Consider the following 27,717-nt stretch of genomic DNA (forward strand, 5'->3'; position numbering starts at 1 on the left):
CACACAGCCAGGCAGCACTAGGGGGTAAGGTCAGGAGATGTTTATTTATTTGGCTGGTCCACAGGTCCCTACAGGGCCACTTCGGGGGCCACTTCCCCCTCCCCTTGTCCTCTGGCTGCAGCCGCCTCCTTCTTTGCCCGTCGCTGCTTCCGCTTCAGCAGGCGACGCTCACGCTCAAACTCCTTCATGCGGCTTACATAGCTAGGGGTGAGGAAGGGGGGTCAGGCTTGCGGAGAGGGGGGCAGGGCGCGGGCAGGGGGCGGGGCGGGGCGCGGGCGGCACTCACTCGAGGTGCTCGCAGTAGTCCCAGGCGTGCTGCTCGTGCTTGCAGCCCAGGATGTTGGGGAAGCTGTCGCGCTTACACTTGAGCAGCCGTATGAGGTGGTGGGCGCAGTAGTCCCGCTGGTGCAGCAACAGCTGCGCGTCGTTCATCTGCTGCTGTGTGGCCACCATCTCTGCGGGAGCAGGCAAGGAGTGGGGGGCTCAGCTGGGTGCCTCCCTAGCGACTTCTGGGAGTGAATCTGGGTTGTGTGCTGCTTTAAGGAGCCGTCCTTGTCTTGGGTCACACTTGGCCTCGCCTCTCTTCCCCAGGGGCCCACCTTCCAGGTCGCCTCGGAGAACTGGGCTCTGCATGATCCCCATGGCTTCTCTGGGGGCACCAGGCACGGGGTGGCAGCGTGGGCCTGGCACATCACTTTGAGGCCATGCCTTCCTCACCTGTGTAATGGGGCCAGCTCCACAGGCCTGCTACAGCAAGAGCCCAGTAAGCCCCGCCCAGGACAACCGCTGGAAGCCCAGGGACAGCGGTCTGGCCTGAGACCCCCACTAAGCCTCTGGCCTCTCACCCCCAAATCTCTTTCTCACTTCTTCCTGGGACCCAGTTCCTCTCCAAAAGCCACGGCCCCCCCTCCCACTGCCAAACACACTTCTCATTTGCCGCCCTCCACGTCAGGACCGCACCACCTGCCGGCCACTGCAAGTGTGTGCCTCCCCTTGGCTCTTCCCACCAGACCTGGTTTTGAGGGCCCTGGCTTGGTGCCTTCACCCACCACCTGCCCCGGTCCACTCGCTCCTGTGCCAGACAGTCACACCCCTACTGTGTGCAGGGTATAGGGGTATGGCGTGGGGCAGCTTCCCAACTGCATCTTGGGAGGAAAGTAAGCGAGGGAGAGTGACTCGGAGTGTTGACAGAGGGGTCACAGGGAACATGGGACCTGACGGCGTTAATTACTGGGGGAAGGAAGCCACCAGCCGAGGACACGGGTGTGAAATGATGCAGCAGGCCCCACTGAAGAGACCCTGCAGTGCACCCCCAGGAGAATGTTACTGCAAGGAACACCTTGAGCAGAGCAGAGCAGAGCTGAGCTACCAGGCAGGAGGGGACGGCGTGCCGGTTGCCAGTGTGTGCACGCGCACACGTGTACAAGCACCAAATCACACCTAGTGCAATTGAGCTCATTCTCTCAGTGCCCCTGCAGGACAGGATAGAAATGCTCCCGTGCGTTTCCAGGGCTGTAGATCTTCACAGAAGTGGAACGTGTCATCGCTCTCCCTCGGAGGGTTGTTGAGTTTGAACAGCCAACCTTGTGGTAGTGGGTCGGCACAGAACCCATCGTGTGTAGAGTGCCTTTCATGTGAGATATGTATTTATACACGTATCTCAGGAACGGCTTAGAGCTGACGGGTGTCGGATGCGTGTTAACACTGGGGGTGCACAGCAGGCAGGCTGCAGGGGGACCATGAATCCAGTTGAGTTGTGAGGTGTGTGTGTGTGTGGGGGGGTGAGGGCCTGGCTGCAAATTGGAGTCACTTGGCAGCTGGCAGGCATGTAATTGGGCAGCCTAGCAGGTTCCCTTGACAGTAGGTGTGTAGAGAGTGGATAGGTCTGTGGCCTGAGGTACCCCAACATGTAAGGGGAGGGGATTAGTGAAGGAGCTGCTGGTGAGGTGGGGTGTGTGTGTGTGTGTGCAGGGCAGAGGCACAGTGCCCAAGGAAGGGAGCAACGGGCCATCACCAGAAACCAAGTTCCTCCCCTACTGCCGGCACCCTGCTGTTCCACTACAAGCTCCCCGAAGGTAGCTTGGTGAATCCGCAGTGCCCAGCTTGGGCTTGGCCCAGGGCTGGCGCTCATTGTGATCAATTAATTACATACAAAAGCAGCTTGCCGAGAACAGTCGGAGTGGTTGACCTTGTGTATACCTTAAAAGCAGGTGAGACAGGCATAGTCCCAGGAGTGGAGCCAGGAGGGCATTTTTGAAACGGTAGAAAGTTCTCCTTGCACATGCCTGGGGACCATTGAAGCTGCAAGAAGAGAGGTGAATGCAGCAGCGCCCTTGGGTGGATGAGAGGAGGGCCACCGGGGCAGGGGCACAGAGGTTTAGAGTAACAGGAGGGCAGGCAGGGCCTGGGAATGAGTAGGAAGAGGGGGTGCCAAATACATGTAACAGCTACTTTCTGGCTGCATTAAGAATTAAGTAAATAAAAAGGATGCCAAGAGGGGCAGGAAGAAGGTGGTGGGATCTGGGCAAGGAGTGTGAAGGACTAGCCAGTATAACAGGAAGGCTGGGCCCCAGGAAGAGTGACCAGGTGGGATGTCTTTCTCCTGTCCCCTTGAGGAGAGCAGGGCTTCACCAGGGTTATGGGTCAGCCAACCACGAAAGGGCAACACGGGTTGTAGGTGTTTGCAGAACTAGCTGTGGGGAAAGGAAAGTGACGTGTGATGGGCAGTGGGTGACGGGGGGGGGGGGGCGGAGAGTGATTATGACACCCCATCCCAAGGCTCCCTCCAACCGTCTGCCTTCTCTGCCCACCCATCCCTTAGTCTCCGCCTCCGTACACTACCCACTCAGCGCGTCTCTTTGACAACGCTCTCCTGACCCCGCCCCTGCCCTGCTTAGCAGGTCCGGCCCTCTCGGCCTGGTTAACTCTTATGCGACCCCCTTCCGGTCTCCACCTCCTGGAAGCCTTCCTTGAGACCCCTCACGCTCTCGCCCCCAGACCTGGCTGGTCCACAGTTCGCACCACGAGGCTCTGAAGAGAGAGCAGCTGTATGCCAGCTTGGGATGCGATCCGATGTGGGGGGTTTTATCAGATAAATAAAAAGCAACTGCAGAGCAGTAAGCGCGGTTGGGTCCCCTTGGCCGTGCCCTCTGCCTGGCAACCCCCACCCAGGCAGGGACAGTGCCTCCTCTGGGCTCTTTCGGGCCAAGGCTCCGGCGGAGCCCGGAGACAAGCGCACGAGGCTTGAGCCCAGCCCGACTGACCCTACGGCTCGGGGGTCCCGCGTCCGCTGGCCGCGCCTGCGCACTGGGCCTCACCGCGCTCCTTGCGCCCCGGGAAGCCGTAGTCGGGCGGGAAGGTGGGCATCTGCAGGGGGTCAGGCTCCACCGAGGCATCGCCCAGGTACCGCCGGACCAGGTGGGCCCCCATGGTCACTGCCGCCGCGGCTCCCCCAGCAGAGTAGGTCACCTCGCTCCAACCCGGAAGCACTCGTCCTCCGCCAGCACGGCTTCCGGGTTGCGCAGGCTGCCAGAGGTAATCATAGAGACGCTATTAACGACGAACGGCTTTAAAGGGCTTTCTGTCTGGCGTTCGCCCCCTGGCGGCCGGATGAAGGCAGGACAGGTGCGGAGGTCCCTGTCCAGATACTTGTTGGTTGGGGCAGGAAGCAGCAGCGCAGAGTCTGGGCCTTATGGGGGCTCAGGATGACTTGCACTCCACCTGGATGGGGTGTCCTGGTATCCCGGAGCTGGAGTCCAAGCGAAAGTTCTTAAGTGACTGGACACTATTTGCTGGACTTAGAATAATATTTACTGACAGCGTCAAAACCACACCTGCCAGATTAGTATATGTTATAGTAACGTGAGGGGGAGGGCATTAAAAGAATAAGTATATGGTATTCCTGGGCCATAATTCATTGGGTACTGTGGCGGTTACATAATCCATTGTCAATTTGTGAAGGGGTGGAGTCTAGCCTGTCAATCAGGTCGTAGCCAATGAGGCTATGTGTGGGATGACCTTCTGGGAATTCTGGGAACTCCTGTCTTCCTCCCTGGAGGCGGGAGACCCTCGCTGCTTTGTCTTCTTGTTGACAAGCCACATGGAGCTACACTGATGCAGCCAGAGCTCTGGAGCTGGAGGAGCCACATAGAGACCCCTGCCAGTGCTGAGATGCTTCCACCACCACTGGATCCACAAGACTTTCCACCCACTGGCCCGTGATCTTCCTGCATTCACCGTCATTGCATGGCTTTGTCAGTCTAAAGAGGAATTTATGGACTAATATTGACAGATGGGCTAATATCAGACTTAACCACCTGATCTGGGATGTTTTCTTAATGTACAATTGCTCATGGATATAAAGGTCTCTCTTACGCACATATGAGTATCTTTGGCTTTGTTTCTCTAGTCAACCCAGACTAACACAGGTAACCTCAAGGCAAGAGATCTGAACCAAAGTCGAATGGCTGCCAATTGTATGCCTTTGGGATAGCACACATCTGCCTCTTCGCACACTATGAAGTTTCCACCTTAAGTCCAAACAGGTGAGTTTGAGGTAGAGTTCAGTTCACTTAGTGGGGTTTCCACATGGAGTCCTGCTGTGACCTGTGAAGGATGTACACCCAGTTTCAGGTCACTACTAGATAGATAACTGATCCGATATCTAGACTTCTCTCTGGAATGTAGGTGTGCTTGGCACTTATCATCTTATTACAAACATCACTGCTCTCAGGAGGCCCTACTGGTCATCTTTCGACACTAGCTGTCATCCTATGTCATTGCCCTGCGTTATTTTTTATAATGCTCTGTGATTATCAGAAGCTATTTCATTCCTTGTGTGTTTCTTTACTTTGCTTATTGTCTCTCTCTTTTTTTTAACAATTTATTAGGGGCTCATACAATTCTTATCACCGTTCATACATATACATACATCAATTGTATAAAGCGCATCTGTACAGTCTTTGCCCTAATCATTTTTTTCTCCTCTTTTCTTTTTTTACATTTTATTAGGGACTCATACAACTCTTATCACCATCCATACATATCCATACATCAATTGTATAAAGCACATCTGCACATTCCCTGCCCCAATCATTCTCAAAGCATTTGCTCTCTACTTAAGCCCTTTGCATCTCTCTTTTTTACATCGAGACTTTCATGGGTAAAGGGGTTTATCCATCTTTTCCACTTGGCACTTGGTTGGCGATATAAATACAACTCGGGGGAAAAAGACAAGCGTGTGTAGGTGGGTGAGACTGGTGGGAGTTTCCCTTCAGGTTGGATTTGCATGTACTTGCTTGTCTTTTATAAGAAAAGGGAATTGAGAGAGGCTCCAGACACTGCTAGGAGGGGTCGGCGTAGACGCTGTCAAACTCTTGCAGTCTCTTCTCAGGCTCCCTTTATTGCCTCCAGCCATGTGTACTGTGTACACTAACGCTGGATTCTCAGGCCTGTCAGGTATAATCTGGATCAGACGGGTGGGCTGCTGGGCAGTGGTCAGGATCCAGGCTACAGCATCCTCACTGGGGTATAGCTGCGTGGCAGGTCAGAACCTCAGGGAATGGGCTATACCCTGACTTACTTCTTTCCTGGAAGGATCGAGAGAGGAGGAGGAGGATGACTATGAGAACATGACACCACCCTACAAAGACCTTCCTCCAAAGCCAGGTAAGAGGGCTTCCGTGCAGCCAGGCTGAAGGAAGTTGGGCTGGAGGCTTGGAGAATAGGATCTTCAGGGGCCATGGCTGGGGGTTGTGCCCATAGCTAGTTTTCTGTGTTTCCAGCCCATGCTAGACCCCTCAGGGTCAAAAGCATCCTCGTCTGTATCCTTCACTTAGTCTGATTGCGGAGATGGTTCTGGGCACAGCCTTGGATGAAAAGGGTCAAGATGGAAGGGATCAAGGGCTAGGGGAATGTCAAAGGGACAATCAGGACTTTGCCTGTAGTGTTAGAGGTTTGGGGGCCAGGCAAGGCTTCGGTGAGGGGGGGCATTGGAGTGGAACTGGAAGGAGGAGCAGAAACAGGAAGGGTGAGTTAGAAAGACAAGCCAAGGAGGAAACCTGTTGTGAAGGCCCCGAGGCATGAAAAGTTGACGTGTTTGAGGAAGTGTGAGTGTGCTCTTTGCTCCGTGCACTCACATGAAAGGCCTGGCCCACGACTCATGAAGTCTGCCAAGCAGACAGAAAAGTGAACTTTCCAGGGAGCATTAGAACCGATGGTGACGCCGTATCTACAACTTTTTCTTTCTACAACTTCTTTTTTTAAAAAAGTGATTTAACTATGGAAGTATATTTCATGCGAGGATTATATCAAGGCAAGTACTTAAAAAGAAACCAAACTTGACCTGTGATAACGGTGCGTGAAGGAGGAAGAGTTTTGCTTAGGGTGCATTGAGTTTATGGTAATGACGGTGGAACAATCTGGAGAGGGATATCAATAATGTTTGCACAACACGAAGACTATCACTAATGGCACTGAACTATGCATGTAGAAGTAGTTGCATTGGAGAATGTTTTGTGTCTATTTTTGCCACTATTAAAAAAATACATGCATAACAAGGAGTACAAGGAAGAAGAAAATGTTCTAGAATTGACTGGTCATGATTGTACCGCTGTTCCTGAGTTCTATGACATTGTGGGTGAAGCACCAATAAAACTGAACATAAGTTGGGAAGCATGCTCTGCATCAGCTCTCACCAGGGCTCCTGAGGCCATGAGATGCCTGGGGCACAGCCATTCAGGCAGTTCCCCTGGAGAGTGTCTGTCCTATGTGGTGTCTCCCATCTCTGAGTCCAGAGTGGGGCCGTCTGAGAGATTCCACAGCTGTTAGGGCAGTGGTTCTCAACCTGTGGGTCGCGGCCCCTTCCACAGGGATTGCCCGATTCATAACAGTAGCAAAATGACAGTGATGAAGTAGCAGTGAAAATAACTTTATGGTAGGGCGGGAGGGTCACCACAACAGGAGGAACTGTATTAAAGGGTTTCACGGCATTAGGAAACCCTGATTGAGAACCACTGGGTTAGGGGTTTATCATGAAGTAAGAGATGAACTGCCTTCTGCTGTTTGCTTTGTTTCTAACTCCAACCCTATCCCCAACATCATCCTCAAACTTAATTCCAAGACCAACCTCATCTCCAATGTCAGGGCCACCTTCCCACATTCAGGGCCCTCTCCATTCCCAAATGCAGCCATATCCCCATCTCCATTCCCAAATCCAACTCCATTACTACCCCCATCTCAACTACAACCAAACTCCATTTTTTTCCTTCCAAAACTCAGCTATGATTCCATTCTTCATCCCGACTACATTCTGTATCACGCCCTACCCACATCTCCATCATACCTTCCACCCCTCCCGATTCCTATCCCAACCCCAACTTCAACTCCATTCTGAACCCCATTGTTATTCCCATCCCCATTTCAATTCCGTCCCCAAATTCAACTGTCTTTAACTTAGAGTGACCAGCTCTCCCAGTGTCCTCAGAACTGAAGGGTTTCCTTGGATACAGAACTTTATATATATATAAAATCACTTATTAGTTTACAGGCTCATGCCTTTGACGATGACAAAGATATTGGCGTAGGAATAACTATATTTGAGAGTTCAAATTACCAGCTCAATTTTATACTACATTTTACTCAATATTGAGATATTGAGGAGATAGCTTAAAAAAATAAATCTTTGATTGAGAAGGGAAAAAATCACTTACTGATTGATTAAGAAGAAAAGCAAAATGCTATGTCTGTGTTCTAGACATGAAAATTCTACAAGGACAACACTTTTCAAGACCTCAAAAGTAAAATTTGGGGGCATTAGCAGGAATGGTCTACCCAATATTATTAGCAACACAATGAAAATTCTGCAGAGGTGGGCATGTCTGTGGTAACCCATTGGGACAGTGGCTGGCGTGGTTCTGAAGGGGTAGGATCCTCCTTTCTGCCCTCAAAAGAGGTGAAAATAGCCAGTTGGATCCATTCCAGCTTTTATTAGGGATTTTATGGACAGAGGCTGGTGCTAAGATTCCCATGACGGCAGGGATGCACTAAGTCACCCAGGTAGAGGTCAGCACACATGTGTGGGGTGGAGTTTTAGATGTTTAATGCTTACATGCAAGGATGCACACGAGGGACCTGGGAAAAAGTGTCGCGGGGGCTGCTTTTGTCCTAGTTCATGGACTCTAATGGATGTTACCTCGAGGCCAGAAGCTCAGGTCACTGCTCAGTTTAGAGTCACTGGGTCTTTTAAAAAAAATTTTTACTAAATCATTTTATTGGGAGCTCTTACAACAATCCACACATCCATTGTATCAGGCAGGTTTGTGCATATGTTGCCATCATCACTTCCCAAACATTTTCTTTCTACTCAAGCGCTTGGTATCAGCATCGCTTTCCCCGCCTCCCTCTTCTCATCGAGAGCCGTTTGCAGGAGCTAATCCTGTATTGCTTGTGAACCTCTCCACGTCCGTATAGTACCACAACCCTTCTAAAAGAAATGCTTTAACAAACAAGTGGGATATTTATTTATTTTAATACGTGGTATCTTTAAAATGGCCAATGGTACAGAGAGCAAAGCTCATTAGAGCAACACTGGAAAGTCCAGGTAATGAAGGCCATATCCCTTCATGTAGAGAAACAAATTTAAAAAACCCAAAACATTCCAACAGACCTTTTCTCTCACCCCAGACTCCATTCTTCTTCTGTTTACCTCTCGGAAAGTAGGGAAACCGGCAAAGTCCCAGGACAGCTAGTCACGCTCCCCTGACCCTGTATTCACGCCTAGCCCAATTTCAATCTTATGCCAAACTCCATCTCCAAACTCAGCCACTCGCTCCATTGCAATCTCAACCTGATTTCCTCACGTCCCCACCCGTCTTCAGATCTGTTTTAATATTGAGCTTCTCTTCTTCAGGTTCAGTGGCTCCACCACGACCTCCACGGGCAGGTGAGCTGGGGCTGGGGCACAGGCAGCTCAGTGCCGACTTTGCTCGGCTTCGGCTGCGGCTGAGCAACCGTTCCTCCCTCTCCAGGAAAGAGAATGAAGCACTCCTCACTTTCCTGCAACCCCCGGGAGATGGCAGGTGAGAGTTTAGGGTCAGGGCTTTCTGGCTCACCTGGCTGCAGACCTGCTCTTCATGGCCATTATATTTCTACCTCCTTCTAGGGCTAGACCTCAGGCCTGTCTCCTGCACAGCTCCTCAGCTGGGTGAGTAGTGGAAAGACTCCTGAGGAGCCTGAGGGGCCACCTGGAAGGGGTCACAGTCCGTTTCCATCCCTCCTCCATTGCCCAATTCTGACCAGAAAGCAAAGATAAGAGAGAGGAGAGAGGAGAGAGGAGAGAGGAGAGAGAGAGAGAGAGAGAGAGAGAGAGAGAGAGAGAGAGAGAGAGAGAGAGAGAGAGAGAGAGAGAAAGAGAGAGAGAGAGAGAGAGAGAGAGGCCTTTGGATGATAGAGCCTTTTGCAAAATTTACATAAACCTCTCTACTTTCTTTTCTGCAGGGACCGAAGTGGAATCTTCTCCATCGCAGCCACTCCCTGTCAGTAAGTTCTCTTCTCTTGGTGTACCTCATCTCTTCTCTCATTAGAGCATTTGATTCAGACCCGTAGCTCCCAGGGTGAGGCATGGGGCCAGCAGGGATTTTTTCCCCCTTTCAAAAGCTGCTCCCCACCGAGTCTAGGGCAGAGAACCCCAAGGACTCAGGGCTTGGAAGAGAGGAGGCATCTACAACAGTAAGCTCTGTCTGGTACACTTCAGGCCCCACCTCCCGCCTGAAGAAGATATGGATAACATTGGATGCCCAGATGCAAGAGCCACTGATTTCTGTGGACAGGGAATAGCGTGGGAGGGGACTGATGGTTTCTCTTGCCCCGCTCTTGGTGTCACGGTCTTAAAACAAACAAACAAACAAACAAACAAACAAACAAAACCAATCAGCCCGCCTCTTGGATTCTAATGAACGAGATCATTTTTATATAATGTAATCATTGAAAATTGGATTTATGTCTACATCTTTCTCCCCTTGTGTCACTTCGACTTCTCTTCTTCCCTTTCATGGTACCATTTGTTAGCCAATCGTGTGTCTTAGGTGTGACAAACGGTAACAATACATTCACCAGTGTCCTGAGTACCATCACCCAATGAGATGACAAGGCTGTCGCCGTGCTTTGTGCACAGTAAAATTCCACAAGCGTCCAGGGCCTTTTGACGTTTGTGCTCCCTGAGCTGCTCAGACAGACTCCACTAGGTGACACAGTCATGACCACACAGCTCCGGGGCCTCCTCTTGGAGAAAAGGTCAAGGGTCTCGTCCTGACTCTTCAAAGCTCTGCTCTCGGCCCCTCCACAGTCACTTCAGTGTCCTGGATCAACCAGAAGCCGGGCGCCCTGGCGCGCGGCTTGGAGGACAGACTCGTGGCGTGCCTCTCGCTGCTGGTGGTGATTTCCCTGCTCCTGGCGTGTATCGGCCTGGCCGTGACTCTGGTTAAGTGTGAGTGGGGCCAGGATGGGGTGTGTGGGAGATGGGCATGGGATGAGAGATGACCCCGGTAAACGTTGGACTCTCGTAGACCAGGCAGTGGTAGAAGAACTGAGGATGCTAACCTTTCAGCAGATGAGCTGGCAAGCAAACGGTGAGTGGTTCCAGTCATTCTGTCCTGCCGTCCATGTGGAGCACTTACTGCGTGCCGTGTTAGGTGCTGGGGGTAGGACGGGGAACACGGAGAAACGACCTTCTTCCTTGTGCACATGTGCAGTGTGTGTGTGTGTGTGTGCGTGTGTGCGCTTTGTGTAACATGATGACCACGAGCCACGTGTGGCTACTGAGCATTTGGTAGGTGGCTAGTCTGAGCAGAGATGTATCGTAAGTAGAACATGCACTTGGATGTCCAAAGATGGACTCTGACAAAGTGTGTACAATTCTCATGTCTCGCATTTATTTACAGAGTGAAAAGATGCTATTTGAATACAGTGGTTAAGTACAAAATAGCTTTCAAATTTCACCTTTTTTTACATAAAAAATGTGGTTATAAAATTATGTATATAGAGTTCACATAATTCTTATATTAGACAGTGCTGGTATGGATCTGTAACCATTCATCAAATCATCACTCCAATGGGTATGAAATTCCAAATTTTGATGACTGGTCCAAAGAGAGATGATTAATCCTTCCAAATTCGGTCCTATGCAAAGGTCTAGCCCAAGTTCTCCCCCTTCTCTTGAGGGCCCATAGAGCGTTTCCTTAGTGAAGCGATGCAGCTGAGGGAAGACTTAACCATGTGAGTGACGGAGGGGCTCAGGCATGTGCAAAGGCCCTGTGGCAGGAGGCAGCATGACAAATACAAGGGAGTGGGATAAGGGAGGGGTGGCCAGGGAATGGAGAGAAGTGGGTGGAAGAGAGAAAAATTTAGGGGGTAGATTCGACAGGCTTTGAGAGTGGCCTGGGAGTGGTATGGTGTGAGAGGGAGGGGCAACAAGGGTAACTTTTGCTCCTGTACTGGATGATGGAGGGACACCCTTCCCCCCTCCCCCATGGGGCTAGGGAATGCTGGAAGAGGGTCAAGGGTGTGAGGGAAGGCCACACATCCGTTGTCTTCTCAGTTGGACTGGGCTTCACTCTGACTAGCGAAGCTTCCACATGCCCCAACCCATACCTCACATAAAGCCATTCTCTCGTGCAAACCCATCCAGGACTCCTCAGTGCCCAGAGTCCAGTGAGAAACATATGGCTTGGCTTTCAAGGACCCAGCCATCTGACCCCGCCTTCCTTTGAGCTCAAGCTTGCCTGGCCTTCCCCTCCATCTCTGCTGCATTCGCCCCCCCGAGCCTCTTGTCTCTGCACCCTGCTCCTGAAGTGGATTCTGTCGGTAGTCCTTGACTTTTCTTCTCACAGTTACCGAATCACTGTTCTTCACAGCCCACGTCTTCCAGGAAGCCACTACACTCAGTCTTCCAAGTCCCATGGATTGGGCTGTCTTCTGAGCTCCCCCAGAGTCCCCTCTGGGCACTGAGCATGGGTTCTTATTGGCTTGGTTTTTTTTTTTTTTTGGAGTTTTAATGCCACCCTGTCAGACACAGGTGGGGCAGGAGCTCTTGCTTCGCTCTGATGTATGTGACATCAGCCGTAGGTGGGTGGGCAGGTGAGGGCTCTGGGTCTCTAATCTTCAAGCCCATCTCTGGTGACAGTGACTGGCATGGCAGGGCTAGCTGGCCTGAAGAAGGACATCGAGCGCATCAAAGCTGACACTGACCAGTCCCTGGTGGAACTCCGGGGCTTATTAGGTGAGTGAAACTCAGGTAATTGCATAGGAAGGGAGACAGGAGACTGCATAAACTCCATGAGGGCCATTTTCAATGTCCTCTCTGAGCATCGTGCACTCTGGAGTTGAACTCTGCACATTGCGGACGGCTGTACAGGGCATGCCATGGCCACGGCCCTGACTCCGAGCCCAACGTGACAAAAATCTGATCCTATCCCTAGATTGTGCCAAGATCACCTGCCCAAAAGGCTGGCTCTCCTTTGAGGACAAGTGTTACTACTTCTCACTAAGCACCAAGCCATGGGACGGAGCCCGGAAGTTCTGCCTGGAGAACTATTCTCACCTGGTCATCATCAGTAGCTATGCGGAGCAGGTAAGCTGTCTGCGTTGTGCCCTGTGACTGAGCAAGGCCAGTTTTGCCCTCTGCTACGATAGTCACACATCCCGCCCTGGGTGGAAAGGAAATGGAATTGCTTTTGAGTCACTAAGAATGTTAATAGTAAGCTCTTAATGTGTGATAGCATCGTGCGGACTCTAAGTGGATTGTGCCCCGCCCCTCACTGCCTCCCGACTGGAGTTCAAGTCCGCATTGTGTTGTGACCTTGGGAAGTGACTTATATTCTCCAAGCCCTGGCTCCATTTCTAATGCGGGCATAATTAGGCCTATCTCTTAGTCGGTGCCTTCTGACTTTCTTCCCTTTAAAAACAAATTTATGGACATGTAATCACGTAACATATAATTCAACAGTTTAAATATGTTAAAAAGTTGGCCAGTCATCACCACAATCAATTTTTAGCACATTTTATTTTTCCTTCTTGTTCCCCCTTTTGTTAGCTCCCCATTTCTCTGACCCCTCCCTGGCCTTAACCTTAAGAACGTATGCTTTGGAAGGACAAGATTAGGGCTGTAGGGTGGACGGGGTAAGGTTTTCAATGAAATGTTAGTATAACTCTTGCTACCCTTGAAGAATAATCAGGTGCATTGTCCTGACCGGGGAGGGGGGGATATTCAGCCTTTTTCTTGGCCTTGCAATCTTCCATTTTCTTAACATTTCTTCATAATAAGATCCTGTGATTGTCCCGTGTCCTTTGAGAAAATATATCAAGATGACCCCTTGGGAATGCCCTCCCCAGACCCCCACTCTGAACAGTTGCCATAGGAAGATGCCTTGGGTGGCACTGGTTCGACTGGGCCTTTTCTGAAGACGCCCTCACAAGGCTCAGACAAGGGCATTGCGAAGAGAACGTATCCGAAGACACCCACTGACTCCAGTGAAGTGTTCCCACGGGTTTCATTTGGAGTGAAATGAATTGTTGTTAGGGGCTGTCCTGTAGCGTTCGACTCACACGGGCCCTAAGTATAACAAGACAACAGCGCCCGGGTTGTGTGTTTTCTCACCAGTACGTTTCTCTCTGAGCCCATTGGCTGCACCAATGTGTCCATTCGTCTTGACCTTCCCCTGGAGGCCTTCGTCCTTTTCAATGCCCCTCCAGTTCATCAAACATGAGGTCCTTTTCCAGGGACTGGTCTCTCCTGATACCATGCCCAAAGGGTGTGAGGCGAAGTCTCGCCATCCTTGGCTCTAAGGGGCATTCTGGTTGTACTGCTTCCAAAATAGCTTTGTGTGTCCCTTTAGCAGGCCACGGCGCGTTCAGGCTTCTTTGCCAGCACAGCAGTTGAAATGCATCGTTTCTTCTTTGGTCTTGCTAATACGTGTCCAACTTCCACATGCCTAGGAGGCCATTGGGAACACCATGGCTTGGGTCTGGTGCACCTTAGGCCTCAAAGGAGCCTCCTTGCTTTTCAACATGCTAAAGAGGTCTGGTGCAGCAGAGTTATCCAATGCAATGTGTGTTTTGCTCTCTTGACTGCTGCTTCTACGAGCATTGTTGGTGGATCCAAGAACGATAACATCCTTGACAACGTCATTGTTTTCTCCATTTCTCGTGATGTGTGTTACACAGTAGTCCAGTTGTGAGGATTTGGGTCTTCCTTACATTGAATTGTGGTCCATTCTGAAGGCTGCAATCCTTGATCTTCATGAGCAAGTTCTTCGAGTCCGCCCTGGTGGCAGAGTGGTTATGCATTGGGCTGCTGCTAATTGCGAGGCTGGCAGTTTGAAACCACCAGCCTCTTTGCAGGAGAAAGACGAGATTTTCTACTCTCATCAAGAATTACAGTCAGGGTTGGGGGAGTCGACAATGCATGTGGGAGGAGGAGGGAGCACTAGGGCGGATTGTGATTACGCAACTCATTTGAAAAGCAATTGAACCATGAAGAAAAGGAAAGTGTTCTAACATTGAACGGGGTAATGATGGTGTAATTCTTCTTGTTATGATCGAGCTAATGAACTGTATGATATGTGGATTATGTGCCAATAAAACAGTAAAGAAAAATCGCTACCGTGTTGGAAGCCCACAGGGGCGGTGCTACTCTGTCCCACAGGATCGCTATGTGTCAGAATTGACTTGAGGCAGGGACTTTTGAGTGGTCATTGATGTTTTTCTCTAATTTACTCATTCTATAGGGCCGCCCTTCTTTGGCCTGGGTACGAATATGAAAGGAGGGAAGGTGTCTCTGTCAGTTGATTGGTCAGGTAACTGTCTTCCAAATTTCTTGGCATATACAAGTGAGTGCTTCCAGTGTTTCATCAACCAGTTGAAACGTCTCAGTGGGTAGTCCATGAGTTCCTGGAGTCTTGCAGGTGCAGCTTGGACTTCTTCCTTCAGCACCGTCGGTTCTTGATCATATGCGACCTCTTCTAATGTTGACTGCCGACCGGATCTTCTTGGTACCGTGACTGCTCACTCTTCCCATGTTCTTTGGATGCTTCCTGCAGCATTCCATCTTTGCCATAGAATCTCTCAGTATTGCAACTGGAGGCCAATGTTCTCGAACCCTTTCAGTTTAAACTATACTGAGCATGCACCTCCCTTTGGCTTTCTAGTTCTAAGTCCTTGCACATTTCATTAGGATATTTGTGCTTGTCTTCTCGAGCTGTCCTTTGGAAATTTCTATTCAGCTCTTTGATTTCATTCTTTCTTCCATTTGCCTTTGCTAGTCTACATTCAAGAGCTAGTCTACATTCAAGAGCTAGTCTACATTCAAGAGCTAGTCTACATTCAAGAGCTAGTCTACATTCAAGAGCTAGTCTACATTCAAGAGCTAGTCTACATTCAAGAGCTAGTCTACATTCAAGAGCTAGTCTACATTCAAGAGCTAGTCTACATTCAAGAGCTAGTCTACATTCAAGAGCTAGTCTACATTCAAGAGCTAGTCTACATTCAAGAGCTAGTCTACATTCAAAGGCAGTTTGCCTTTGCTAGTCTACATTGAAGAGCAAGTATCTTCTGACTCCACTTTGATGTTTTATTTCATTCCTCTGTTTTGAATGACCTTTGCTTTGGCAAAGGATGAAGTTCTGGGTGTCCTCGCACAGCTCACTAGCCTTTCTGTCGTAAGAAGTGTTCGAGGCTTCAAATCTGTTCTTAAGATGCCCTTGAAATTCAGGAGGGATAGACTCAAGGTTGTATTTTGGCGCTTGCTGATTTGTTTTCATTTTTTTTCAGCTTTAATCTGAACTTGGCCTGTTCCACAGTCTGCCCTGATCTGGTTTTAGTTGCTGATATTGAGCTTCTCCATTCTAGTAGCAACAATTTATGATGTGCCTTGTGTATGCCATCCAAGTGGACTCTGTCAGGTGGCAGTACATATTGCAGCTGGCTTAGCAGTTTCCCAAGAAACCTGAGAGGTTGAACATGTTGACGGGTCATATGTATCCTGTTTTAAAGAAGATTTCTGTAGACAGCTCATCGTTGGATCTTGTCTTTTGTTGCCTTTTTCATCCAACTTGACAATCTCTGAATTTTAATAGATGCACTTAAATAATTTACATTCAATGTAATTATTGATATGGTTGAATTAATCTCATCCCCCCCTTTCTTGTATGTACCCTATGTTGTCCCTCCCCCACTTCTTCTGTTTCCGTAGCATCACTTGCATGAATAATTACCACAGAATTTTGGGGTGGATTAAATGAAATCACGTAGGTGGGGAAGATACAAATCATACTCCCTAAACTCAGGTGCCTCCCAAATAGAACTTTGTTTTCTTTAAATAATTTGTTAGTTCCTCATTTGAAGACAGAGGGCATTTCGTTTGAGTCATTTGGGGTCCCCCCCTCTTTTTTTTCCTTCCTTGAATGGGGCCAACTCATGTGGGGTCAAGGTGAAGGGAAGGTGTCTACAAGTCTTCACATTTGCATTCATTGGGATGTCCACTGTCTGAGTGCCCGTGGGTCAGGTGTTTCTCTCTTTCCCTCTGTTTTCTCCGCTATGAAATGGAAATACTGCACCTACTCATTCAGTGCGTCATAATGAGACTCAAATGCGACCACTGTGTACAGTGGATAGCTTGCGCATTAACTCACATAAATCCCCGGGACACCTAACAGGTGCTGGGTCCTATTCCAAACACCAGGGATCCAACCATGGCCAAGCCAGGCGGGCTCCCTCCTCTTGATGTGCAAGGATTCAAAGTTTGATCAGCCGGTCTGTCCTTGAAACGGCCCACTCACCTGTCAGCAATGTCTTTTGGGTTTTGTGCTCTCCTCCCATCTTGCCTGCTGCTCTTGGGCACCAGGGACTTTTCTGATTCTTCCCCGTTCGCTGGCGTGGCAGAGCCTGTGAGATCCCCTAAGGTTCCATCTGACGTGCCCTCTGATTTTGGAGTCCTCAAACCATTCAGTGCAGTTGAGGTGTCGGCCCCCTCCCGCAGCTTTACAACTTCCTTCCTGCTGAGACAGCTCCTGCCCACCTTTTGGGGGACCTATTTTTGGCGTGGCTATTGGGTGGGTGAGATTGAATTTGCGTAGAAGAAACGTCACCGATCCCAAGGCTACGTTCAGTGCGCGTTGACAGACGAATACCTTTTAAAAATGTAATTTAAACGTTGGGAATTAACCTTTCAGATCGGCAAATGTGTATTCAGTGCAGGTTAACTCCGCAGCACCCCCTGCCTTATCTTACCGACCACCCTCCTTTCATCTCCCTTGTCCTCTCCCTTTACATTTTCTTTGTGGATTCCTGCCTTCTGCTTCACCCCAGTTGATAGCTGTCAGCCCCCGGCCGTTGCTTCATCTTCCCTCCCTCCCCTTCTCCTAATAGCCTCCCAAGTCGGTTTCTTTTGGGGTGAAGGTCATTGCCTTGTTTTTCCGCACTTTTCTTTCCTACACCGTGTGTCCTCTTGTGCTTGACTAATGCCACTCACCATAGTGTCCCCCAGAGCCATCCCTGCCGTGGGGCGGTTGGTGACACAGATGAACACGCTTGTACGATCATCAACCCAATCATGACCTGGACTATTTCACCACCCCAGGAAGTGCCCTCACGCCCCCTTTCCAGTGAGGGCCCCTGTGTCAGTCTGGGGACTTTAGAGAAGCAAATCCACAGAAACTCATGTGCACAAGAGAGAGTTTTATATAAAGGGTAAGTGCGCAGCAAGAAAATATCCCAACCCGGTGCTGCCCAAGCTCACAAGTCCATCATTAACCCATTAACCCATATGTCCAACACCAATCCACAAAGTCCTCCATCTCACAAAACAGACACAATAATGCCGACTGCAGGAGGAAAGCCGAGTCAGTGAATGTGTAAGCATCTCAGCCCTGGCAGGGGTCTCCACACGGCTGCTCCAGCACCCAGGGCTGCATCGGGTAGGTTCATGTGGCTTCTCCTTGGGGATGTCTTGCAGGAAGTGAGCCTTGCCAGCTGAAGCAGGGAACTGACTAAGGCAGCTGCACCCTGGTCCGACCATCAGAAAGCAAGAGACCTGAGAACAAGCAAGGCGAGGCTCACCAAGCCATTTATCCCGCCACCCTCCAACTAACCCGCTTGTGTTTATCAGCCAGGTTGGCACAATAAACTAACTCAGCCTCCTCCAACCCCGCCCCCCCAGGGGCTCGCTGATCTGATTTCCATCTCCACCGATTAGGGGCTGCTTTTCATCATGGAATTCTCATCCCCATCTGTTGTCTTGGATGCATATCCTTCCCTGTCTCCCAAAGGCTCGGACATCTGAGTGGTAAATGCCAGGAAAAGTCCCTTTGTCCCCTTTCTCGTCGCCCGTCACTTTCTGCTCTGGAGGCAATGAGCTTGCTTGATTAATGGATGCAGGTTAATGGATGCAGGTGGGCCCAAAGCTCCAGGGAGACAGAAGTCGTTGTTTGAGCTGTTTCCTGGTCTTCACCAACTCACGCCTCAGGCCTGGGCCTGGGCCATCCCCACGACGGGTTGCAGGTTGGATCCCTGTGACCCACTGGGTGCCTTTCCATCGGCTGACTTTTGGAAGTAGCTTGTGAGCCCGTTATTTCTAGTCTGACTTCATCTGGAAGTTCTGCTGAAACCTTTCAACATGATAGCAACACACCGGCTCCCACTGACAAATGGGGTGGCTGCACATGAGGTGCATTCCTTGGGTGTCCCGCATGGAATTCCCACGGAACCACCTCATGGAACATCAGTGGTTGTCGTTAAAACATTGCTTCAGTGTTACAGTGTGAAATGTTAATGTTACAGTTCTTTTTTTTTTGGTCTAATTTTTTAATTAATAAATCTTTTTATTGGGGCTCATACAACTCTTATCACAATCTATACATACATCAATTGAACAAAGCACCCTTATACATTCGTTGCACTCGTCATTCTCATAATTCACCTTCTACTTGGGTTCCTGAAATCAGCTCGGTTTCCCTTTTTTCCCCCTCCCCCTCCCTCCCCAATCCCCCTTTCCCCTCCCTCCCCGCTCCTCCCTTCCCCCTGGTCCCTTAATAGTTTATAAATAATTATTATATCTTATCTTACACTGCCCGGTGTCTCCCCTCACCCACCTCCTCATTGCCCATCTCCCAGAGAGGAGGTTACACATAGATCCCCAAGATCGGTTCTCCCTTTCTACACCAATGTTACAGTTCTTACGATGTGCCTGGATGCTGTTCTGACTGCTTCATAAATGTTAACTCGTGTCATCCTCACAGTAACCACACGAGGGGGTAGCGATTATTGCTGTCCCGCGTGGCAGGGGAAGCAGCTCGGGCAGAGTGATTGGTCCTGGGAGGGAACTGCACAGAGGGGAGATTATCCTGCCACGGGTGGTACTGTGTGTGTGTGTGGGGGGGAGGGGAGGTCCTTGGGACATGATCTTGTTCTACATGCACGTCCTGGGCATGGAATGGGCTTGGGGGGGCGGCATTCAGAAGCTCTAAATGTCTGGAGCAGAGTGGAGGTGGGCTGCTCCCCTGGTGCAGGGGGGGGGGGTGTCACAGAGAGGAATCAGTGGCTGAGTGCAGTTTGTCTTTGCAGAACTTTGTGGCTACGGCTCACGGCTCTCCACGGGTGTACTGGCTGGGGCTGACGGACAGGACCCGAGAAGGGGACTGGAGGTGGCTGGATGGGTCACCTGTCACCTTAAGGTAACCACACAGGGCTCTTCTTTGACATGGGCTCCAGGGACTGGAGGAGGGGCCAAGTGGGGGCAGTGCTGAGCAGGTCTGTTGTCTGCCCTCTTAGGACAAAGCAGACCGTCTCTTTAGGGCATCCTCAACTGTCATCTTCACGAGAGGAGAGGAGTCAGCTCTGTCTCCCGTGGAGCTGCTGGTGGGCTTGAACTCCTGACCTTTCTGCTTGAACCACCAGGACTCCTTAGTACAGGCATACTGGCTATTGATGAGAGAACACTTTCCCTCCTGGTTGGTAAACGGCCATCACTCTTAGCCCCCTGGTCCCCTTTGTACCACCCCTAACATCTCAAAAGAAGGGGTGAAGAACTCTGGTTGAGGTGGGGGTGGACAGCACTGGTGATCCCCACTGGGCTTTCTTTCTTCCTGGTGTCCTTGTCACCTTTGCAGTCTAAGCCAGAAGACGGTAACCCCTTGCTGGGCAGAATAGGGTCAGCTCAAGTGGGTGCTCTCTGGTGACAAGGTCGCTGGTCCTTGTACTTTAAAATGTCCCTCCATTGCACGTAGCTCAACCTTTAGTAAAGCTGCCCAGCGCCTCAGGCCAGTGGTTGGAAAAATGACGGAAACGAGGAGCAGTCACAGGGTGGGAAGAAGAGGAAGATTAATATATATAATATTTATATATATTGGGGTGAAATACATACAATAAAACATATGCTAGGACAACGATTTCTACATGCATTGTTCAGTGCCACTGATGGCATACATCAATAACAACATTTTCATTAGACTTTTTATTTATATATTTATTATTTAAAATCACTTTATTAGGGGCGCATACAACTCTTACCACAATCCATCCATCCATCAATTGTGTCAAGCACATCTGTACATATGTTGCCATCATCATTCTCAAAACACCTGCTTTCTACTTGAACCCTTGGTATCAGATCCTCATTTTCCCCCCTCCCTCCTGAACCCTTGACAATTTATAAATTATTATTATTTTGTCATATCGTACATTATCCGACGTCTCCCCTCACCCACTTCTCTGCTGTGCATCCCGCAGGGAGGAGGTAATATGTAGACCTTGTAATATGTTCCCCTTTCCCCCCTACCCTCCCTCCACCCTCCCGATATCGTCACTCTCAGCACTGGTCCGGAGGGGTTCATCTGTCATTAGACTTTTTATGTTGAGGTAATGGTATCTCAACGTGCCCTTGTGAGAAACAATGCCTTTTATGGAAGAAAAAGACTTTGATTTGTCCCGTGATGAGCAGCATCTTCTCTTCCACCAAAGATTCCAAGAAGGCAGGTGGCTCTCTTGGTGGAGTGGCGTGGCAGGCCATGGCACCCTGCGGAGTGGCATTGCCAGAGCTCAGCCCCGATCCCATCGGGGCTGGTGTGTCCATCCTGCAGCTGTGTGAACAATGGCTGCTGAGGGCTTACAGAATGGGTGCTTCTGCAGAGGGACATGCCGGTGTTTTGGGGTACCCCGTCATACAATCGCACTACATTGGGTAACCTTTTGGGTAACCATTGGGTAACCCAATGGTTCAAACTGCCAACCTTTTGGGTAGTATATGGGCATGTGACTGTTTACACGGCCCAGGGATACTGCTTCCCGCACACTCACACATCCTCACTGCCCTGGAGACAATGCAGACTCCTAGCGACCCACTGTGGGCTTGTGAGGCCATCACTCTTTACAGGAAGAGAAAGCCCCGTCTTTCTCCCTTGGAGTGCCTGGTGGGTTTGCACTGCCCACCATGTGGATCACAGCCCACCTCATAACCACCGTACTCCCAGGGCTCCCTGCTGCACAGCACCCCTAAATAAGTTCCGTCTATCTGGATCCCTCAGTGGGATTCAAATGATTTAACAACCAGTTTGTTGTCCCAATGAGTGTTTTAAGTCTTAAAAAAGATACACTGAAAAGTAGTTTATTTCGTACAGTTAGTACTAAAGTAAGACCAATAAGAGGTACATAAACCAGATTGCTATAATAAAGAGGCGAAATATTAATGACAATGTGAAATAATATCTGACAGAAAACAATCAAACTATTAAGATATTTACATATTGCTTCTTGATGGGCATCCTTACTTGCAATATTCGTTGTTTTTATCTGAGCATCATCGACTTCTCCTTTTTCCTTCACCACATTTTCACTGTAGGGAAGGTCCTTTTCCTTTAGAGGTGGCCAATTACACAATGGTCAGTGTGTCTGATAGAGCAGAAACACTTAGGCGGCTTCTCTGCTCTGAACATACTATGTTCATCTTTGAAAAACCCCTTTCCGCTTCTGCTGAACAAAGAGCAGATGTTCGGGATATTTTTAGCTCTTTCAACATTTTCTGGAATTGCATAATTCACTCACCGTATCTCGTGGGACTTGGGGAGTATCACAGGCTGAAATGAATGACAGTGTTCCACCCTCCGGTGGTTTGGCACTTTGTTTACTGAAATAACCAATACAGAGGATCAAAGTGCAATATTTTATCAAAAGTATAATGAGTTTAATGAAATGAATAAACATTACAAGCATACTTTGGTCTAATTAAAAAAGTATTAATCATTTTATTGGGGGGCTCTTACAAATCTTAAAACAGTCCGTCATTCAATTGTAGCACACTTGCACATACGTTGCCATCCACATTTCTGAAACATTTTCTTTCTACTTGAGCCCTTGCTATCAGCTCCTCTTTTTGGTCTAATTTTTTTTATGGCTGGAATGAGCATCATGGGTGCTTAGAAAACTCCATTGCACAGAGGAATTTTAAAAGAGAGTAAGGAAAACAAATCAATAGTACACACACAAAAAGTCAGGAATGTAAATTCCTTATAGAACCCTGATTACCAGGGCCATTTTACTAAGTGATGTGAGAGACTCAGGAAGTAGGTGTCAGTTCTGCCAAACCCGTGCAAACCAGCTGAATCCCACCACTGCCTGGATCCCCCTGCTCTTCGGGAACCCCATCCAGGCATTGCCGCATCTGGGGGTTGGGAGGACCTGGATGTAAAGGAAGGGCTCCTTAAACCAGTGATTCTCCGCCTTCTTCATGCCATGACCCTCCATACAGTGCCTCTTGTGGTGGTGACCCTGACCATCACACTGTTTTCATTGCTACTTCATCACTGTCATTTTGCTACTGTGATGAATCGGGAGACCCCTGTGAAAGAGTCGTTCAACCCAAAAAGGGGTCGCGACCCACAGCTTGAGAACCGCTGCCTTAAAAGAAAAAGTGGAGAACGGGTCAGATTCAGGAGGGTGACTGACGGTGGTGGGTCTGTCTTGGGGAACAGGGAGATGCGACTGTAACTCTCTGTGGGAGCATAAAGGTTTGCCTCTCTCTCCTGCAGTGGCTGGTGGTTTCGAACGGCCGATTTTGTGGTTAGCAGCAGCCCAATGGGTCACCATTATGCCACCAGGGCTCCCCGAGACAGGCGACGTAGTGTCAAGGAGATGCTGAGACAACTTTAGCAAATTCTGAAAGAGTAAAGAGATTCAGGTGAAAGGGTCCTAAACCGTGAAAGCCTTTCATATATACGTTTTAAGACTCTTTCTCGCTCCTGAATACATATATATATATATAAAATTATATATCAATGAATTCTATGTGATTATATAAATATGATTATTCTACATGATTGTATGATGATACACCAAGAAATTATATAGTACAAATGATATATAATTACATATAAATAAAATTATTCAAGAAAAAGTCTATATATCAACAAGTAGACTTTTAATCATTAATTTAAAAAAAAAACGAACTATGAACTAGATGAAGGTTTCCAGAGCAGATTGGTTTGCCATTCAACCATCTGTATGCATTTTCTTTGTAATCCCTGCAATCCCGGCATCATATACTCCATTTCCTTCCTGTTTTGTAAAATTTATTTATTTTTAATGTTTCCTTCCATGTTTGAATGCTTCTGTTCCACTTTCTTTCCTAACCCTTCCGAATGTTGTCCTGGGGTAAATGCTGCCCTTGGGATCCTTGTGGTTGATCATCCTAAGGTGGGTGTGCCCCCCTTGTGTTTTTGTTCCGCTTGGAGACCTGCCTGTTGTTTGGTTGGAAATGGAGTCCTGCGGGGGAGGTCACTTCCAGACATGAGGGATGAATAAGCATCAGTCTTAGGTGTTTCACCAGTCTCTATCCAACCAGTAAGCTTGTTTTTTAAAAATGTTACTTATGATTCTTCTTCCACGCTAGCCAGGACCTTCTAATGACTAGTCATAGCTGGGCATCATCTAGCATAGACTTTCTCATGTCTTCATTTAAACCGTTTCAGGTTCATAGACAGACGGAGCAGATCGCCAGGAGAGTTCCCACAAACCAATTGTGTTCTGTTGCAAACAGCTTGCAGTAGCATTGGGAGGTCTAATGGTTTAGTGGTTCAGACCCACCAGCCCTCCCCGGGGAAAAGGTATGGAAGTGTTATGGGGGCAGTTCTAACCCTCAGCCGTACAAGGTTGGCCTGAGTTGGCATTAATTGACTCTGTGGCACCAGGTTCCTTCATGGTGCATTGGTGTAGTTCCTTTGTCACAGTCGACTGATCTTAAAGCTCCAAAACCAAACGCCCTGCCCTTGAGTCGATGCTAACTCACAGCGACCCTCCAGGACAGGGTAGAACTGCCCGGAGAGCTTCTGAGACTGTCACGCTTTATGGAAAGAGAAAGGTCCATCTTTCTCTCGTGGAGTGGCTGGCGGTTTCAAACTGCTGACCTTTCAGATCGCAGCTCAATGTGTCACCCCTAGGCCCCCAGGACTCCCTGGATTGATATGACTGATACATTATTATGAGCTAAAGTCCATGTTTACACGAACATTCGGATCCCTGTCTAACAGTTCTGTGGATTTTGAAAATGCGTACTGTCAAGGTACCACCATTAGGGTATCACACAGAACAGTTTCACTGCCCTAAAAATGTCTTGGGCTTCACATATTTATTTCCTCTGTCTTTCCCCTTCCCTGCCCCCCCCCCCACCCCCCATCCAGTTTCTGGGACCGCAACGAACCCAACAACAACCAGCACAAAGAGGACTGCGGCAGCATGAACACAGATCGCACGTGGAATGACCTTCCTTGTGAGCAGACGGCCTACTGGGTCTGCGAACGGAAATGTTCCTGCTGAGACTCGAGGCGGAGCCTGGGACGGTACTCAGCACCCCTCAACTCTGCTCTTCCGCAGAGGTCCCGCCTCTTCACAGACATGGATGTGACCCAATTGATCTAGAGGGTGGATAAAGCAAGTCTGAGATGCAAGTTGGACCATTTGAGCTCCCCCAGATGGAAGGCAGACACCCAGGACTTGATGGTCTCCCAGTCTGGGGTCTGGTGGGCATCCACCATGTGTCTTATCATGGTCCTGAGGAACTGGTGGCCTGGGGGCTCCAGGTCTGAGATTGCACTCTATACGGAGAGGCTTGGAGTCCTCTGAACCAGGATGAACTGGGACTGGGTTGCTGACCAGTGTGAACCAGCTTCTGGGAAGTGAGTTGGGACCAAGTTCGTGAAGGCAATTTTCTTGGAGAGGTTTACTGAAGCCAAGTGATGAAAGCTAGCTAGCTTCTGCTGAGATCCGATCTTTAGAAAGTCACGAAAGGCAGCCCAGATCAAAGAGAAGTTCATGGTCAGGTCTGTCGGACGAGTGTGGTCTCTGCACGTTGGCGCTCTCACGTTGTCTGTGGGTGGTAAAGAGCCTTGATAGGATTGTCCATTTGACTTCTCTGTGGACGCTCTTGGACTGTTAGCCCTTGCCATGCGTGCGCACCTCATATGCCGCTTCATCGTATGGAACAGTTCTGGTCCTGGCAGGATGCCTAGAGTCCTTGGCCCTTGCTCACTCAGTGCCAGAAATCCCGCACCCCTCCCATCATGACAACCGACACATGCACCCTAGAGGGCTAGTAGGGCCCCTAGCTGAGCACAACTCAAGTGTACGTGCTCCAAACAGTTCAGTATTTACCAGGCATCCTTGACCAAGAAGAGAGCCCTTCTTGTTTGGAAGGAAAGATGATTGTGGGGAGGTGGCTCTGGGAAAAGGAGGTTGTGGGGGAAGTTGGAGGACCACTTCCCCTTTGCTTTCTCTCTTTTGGTCGCTTCCCACTCCCCCACTTCTGCATCGACCTCTTCATGAACCACCCAACCCCAATAGACCCAGTCTGTCCACAACCTGCAGAGCGGGTGGGAATCTTGCTCTGTGCCCTGCACCCAGGAGAGCTTCGGCTTGAGTGACTGCTTCTTCGGGGTCAGGGGAAGTTTTCACAACTCAGAAGAGGAAACTTCACTTTCCTGCAATAGGTGTGGTGTGAAATGAGGAAGCAGGGCCTGGCGGTCACATGTATGAGTCACCCAGGGCGCCCATGATGGAGCCGGCTCCCACCTACCTTACTTGCACATGTCTTATGATCGCCTGCTTGAAGATAGGGAGGTAAACATGAAAGAAGCCCCTTTTAACCACTTTGGGTTCAGGGTACCAAATGTTGGATGCTCTTGCTAAGAAAGAGAATACCCCTAGTTTATCGACCTTGTACTGCTAGAAGCCTGCAGTGGTTCTCACTTCACAGTTGCTACCACTTTGTGACGTTGGAATGATCATAAACCCCTTCGTACAGCTGGGATCGCACGGCTTGTCCGCGTTAGTCAGTGGGAAAGTGGCAGAGCTGGGATTGGGCCCTACCCGTCCCTCCAATGGCATGGCCTCCAAGAGGTGATTTGTAAACTTCAGTTTTTCTTCAGGACTGACCTTGCACCTCTGCTCTCATCTACTTATTCTGGGAAAGGTGCAGTGTGGTGATTGTGATGGAAAACAACCGTGTATTGCTCCCTCTCTCTTTCCACAAGAAGTTTGCCGTGTTTCCATCAGGTTAAGAGAAGAGACAATGAGCTGAATTGCTAATTGTGTGGTTCCCTTGGGGCTATTATGATAATCCAAGAGAGTAAAGACGCAGGCTTGGGTTAGGGCTGTGGAGGTAAGAATAATCCTGCGTCTAGTTCAGTGGTTCTCAACCTTCCTAATGCCTAGACTCTTTAATACACTTCCTCTTGTTGTGGTGACCCCCAACCATGAAATTATTTTCGTTGCTACTTTGTAACTGTGATTTTGCTACATCTGATCTGCAGGATGTATTTACATTGTTACAAATTGAACATAGCGAAACATAATTCAAGCATAGTGATTAATCACACAACAATATGTAATTGTATATTGTGAAATATGTATGTTTTCCAGTGGTCTTAGATGACCCCTGTGAAAGGGTCATTTGACCCCCAGAGGGGTCTCGACCCACAGGCTGAGAACTGCTGGTCTATCTGAAGGCACAGCCAATAGGATTTGCTGATGGGTTGGCTGTGGAGTAAGAAGAAAAGAGAAGACTATGACACCTGGACTTGGTGCAGGTGTACCCTAGCTCGCTCACGCCTTCAGTGGGGTGATTTGGAGCTGTGGGTTTCATGGCGTCACCCCCTCCACTCCCAAGTCCTCAGTGGGATTAAGCTCCAGTTGCTTACAGTGGTCGGCTGCTCAGCTACACACATTTCATACCATTTTTATTGGCTCTTTCTTTCTCTGACTCACTTCTTCAATTACCTCCTGGTGTCTGTTCAAATCACCTAAAAAATAAACTACTTGAATTTGAATCCTTGTTCAGTGTTTGCTTTGGGGACCAGTTAGCTTGGGATCATGGGACTCCTTGGATATAGGACTCTCAGTGCAATGACTGAGGGGTGGGGGGAGGACGGGGAGGGGACCAAGGACCAAACTCCCTGCCATTGAGTCCGTTCTGACTCATTACCACTCTGTAGGGCTAGGTAAATCTTTACAGGACTATAACTCTTTCCAAGAGTAGAAAGTATTGTTTTTCTTCCACAGAGAAGCTGGAGGTTTCCATCTGCAGCCCAGCCCTAACTGTTAGGGTAAGTTTTACTTTTAAAAATCATTTTATTAGGGGCTCATACAACTCTTATCACAATCCATACATCTAGCCATTGTATAAAG

The 27,717-nt window shown here is 49.2% G+C and overlaps 2 protein-coding genes across 2 annotated transcripts; one reads left to right on the forward strand and one right to left on the reverse strand.

Annotated features, from left to right (window-relative positions):
• Nucleotides 1-25: 25 nt before the first annotated feature.
• On the reverse strand, nucleotides 26-3,509 carry NDUFB7 (NADH:ubiquinone oxidoreductase subunit B7). The gene is made up of 3 exons (XM_075548257.1): nucleotides 3,318-3,509; nucleotides 287-455; nucleotides 26-201 (listed from the first exon to the last, which is right to left on the reverse strand). The coding sequence occupies exons 1-3, from the start codon at nucleotides 3,427-3,429 to the stop codon at nucleotides 69-71; spliced, it is 414 nt and encodes a 137-aa protein (XP_075404372.1). The 5' UTR covers nucleotides 3,430-3,509; the 3' UTR covers nucleotides 26-68.
• A 1,905-nt stretch (nucleotides 3,510-5,414) lies between these two features.
• CLEC17A (C-type lectin domain containing 17A) lies at nucleotides 5,415-26,831 on the forward strand. The gene is given in 13 exon segments (XM_075536908.1): nucleotides 5,415-5,457; nucleotides 5,596-5,667; nucleotides 8,909-8,941; nucleotides 9,027-9,077; nucleotides 9,161-9,202; nucleotides 9,496-9,576; nucleotides 9,579-9,611; nucleotides 10,343-10,483; nucleotides 10,563-10,625; nucleotides 12,179-12,274; nucleotides 12,474-12,625; nucleotides 19,612-19,721; nucleotides 24,717-26,831. Coding segments are annotated over 13 exon segments (1,053 nt in total). The 3' UTR covers nucleotides 24,853-26,831.
• Nucleotides 26,832-27,717: the final 886 nt, after the last annotated feature.

This window comes from Tenrec ecaudatus, chromosome 1 (genome assembly GCF_050624435.1).
Source record: "Tenrec ecaudatus isolate mTenEca1 chromosome 1, mTenEca1.hap1, whole genome shotgun sequence".
Lineage (NCBI taxonomy): Eukaryota > Metazoa > Chordata > Mammalia > Afrosoricida > Tenrecidae > Tenrec > Tenrec ecaudatus.